Genomic DNA, 980 nt, shown 5'->3' with positions numbered 1-980 from the left:
TCTTTCCCTCTTGTTATTTGTACATACTTCTATTTTGTTACCACTGTAATAGTTTATTTAAGTAAGTGTTCTTTGCAGCCAGGCAGTGGGCTCAATGAAGAAAAGGTAGAAACTGGGTCTTCCTCTTCTATTTCAGCTATTAATATAAACCAGGCCAAGAGTACACTTTCAACTGTCTATTTGAATGGAACAGTAGAGGCATAGGTGCAAAACAAACAAAAGAACCCAACTAATGTTTAGCTACTGTATTTACCCTTCTGATGTGCTAGAAAATCAGACTTGATACAATCTTCCTTGTTTTCATGTGTCTGTTTAAAATGGAAGTCTTATATTGGAGTGGTTCTTGGCTTTTTGATTTCAGGGCTGCTAAAAGCTTTCACAATAAACATCAAAACCAATAACAAAATGTCAAACGTAGCAAGGGAGCAAAAGCATCTTTGAAGTAACACCAAAGATGAATAAACAAAGCAACATCTTCGCTTAGAGATGTTAATTCACAACTACTTCATATCATTAATTAGCTCAGGGAATAAACAACCAATTTTCTTATAGTACCACCAGGTAGCCCCACCAGGACAGGTACCCAGGTATTATTTAAAAATCTCTAGGTATGTAATTCCTTGGTGGTCCAGTGATTGGGTCTCCACGCTTCCACTGCAGGGGGTAGGGGTTCAATCCCTGGTCGGGAAACTGGGATCCTGAAAGCCTCACGACGTGGCAAAAGAAACAAACAATCAGGGGCTTCCCTGGTGGCGCAGTGGTTGGGGGTCTGCCTGCCGATGCAGGGGACACGGGTTCGTGCCTCGGTCCGGGAGGATCCCGCGTGCCGCAGAGCGGCTGGGCCCGTGGGCCATGGCCGCTGAGCCTTCGCGTCCGGAGCCTGTGCTCCGCAACGGGAGAGGCCAGAACAGTAAGAGGTCCGCGTACCGCAAAAAAAAAAAAAAAAAAAAAAAAAAAAAAAAAAAAAAAACACCCCCAGG

General features: G+C 44.0%; 1 protein-coding gene across 3 annotated transcripts in view; it reads right to left on the bottom strand.

Moving 5' to 3' along the window:
* The window catches only part of LARP4 (La ribonucleoprotein 4), a 62,532-nt gene that overhangs the window by 47,665 nt on the left and 13,887 nt on the right, over nucleotides 1–980 (bottom strand). The window contains exon 1 of one of the 3 annotated variants that reach the window (XM_007452296.1): nucleotides 381–389. The exons of the other annotated variants lie outside the window; for them this stretch is intronic. Within the exon in view, the coding sequence (XP_007452358.1) occupies nucleotides 381–389 (9 nt within the window). Of the gene's footprint in view, nucleotides 1–380; nucleotides 390–980 lie in introns of those variants that run through there. 3 annotated transcript variants of the gene reach the window in all.

The sequence above is a fragment of the Lipotes vexillifer genome, unplaced genomic scaffold (genome assembly GCF_000442215.2).
Source record: "Lipotes vexillifer unplaced genomic scaffold, Lipotes_vexillifer_v1.1 scaffold422, whole genome shotgun sequence".
Taxonomy (NCBI): Eukaryota; Metazoa; Chordata; class Mammalia; order Artiodactyla; family Lipotidae; genus Lipotes; species Lipotes vexillifer.
Note: the sequence above shows the minus strand (reverse complement) of the source record. Positions and strands in the feature narration are given on the sequence as shown.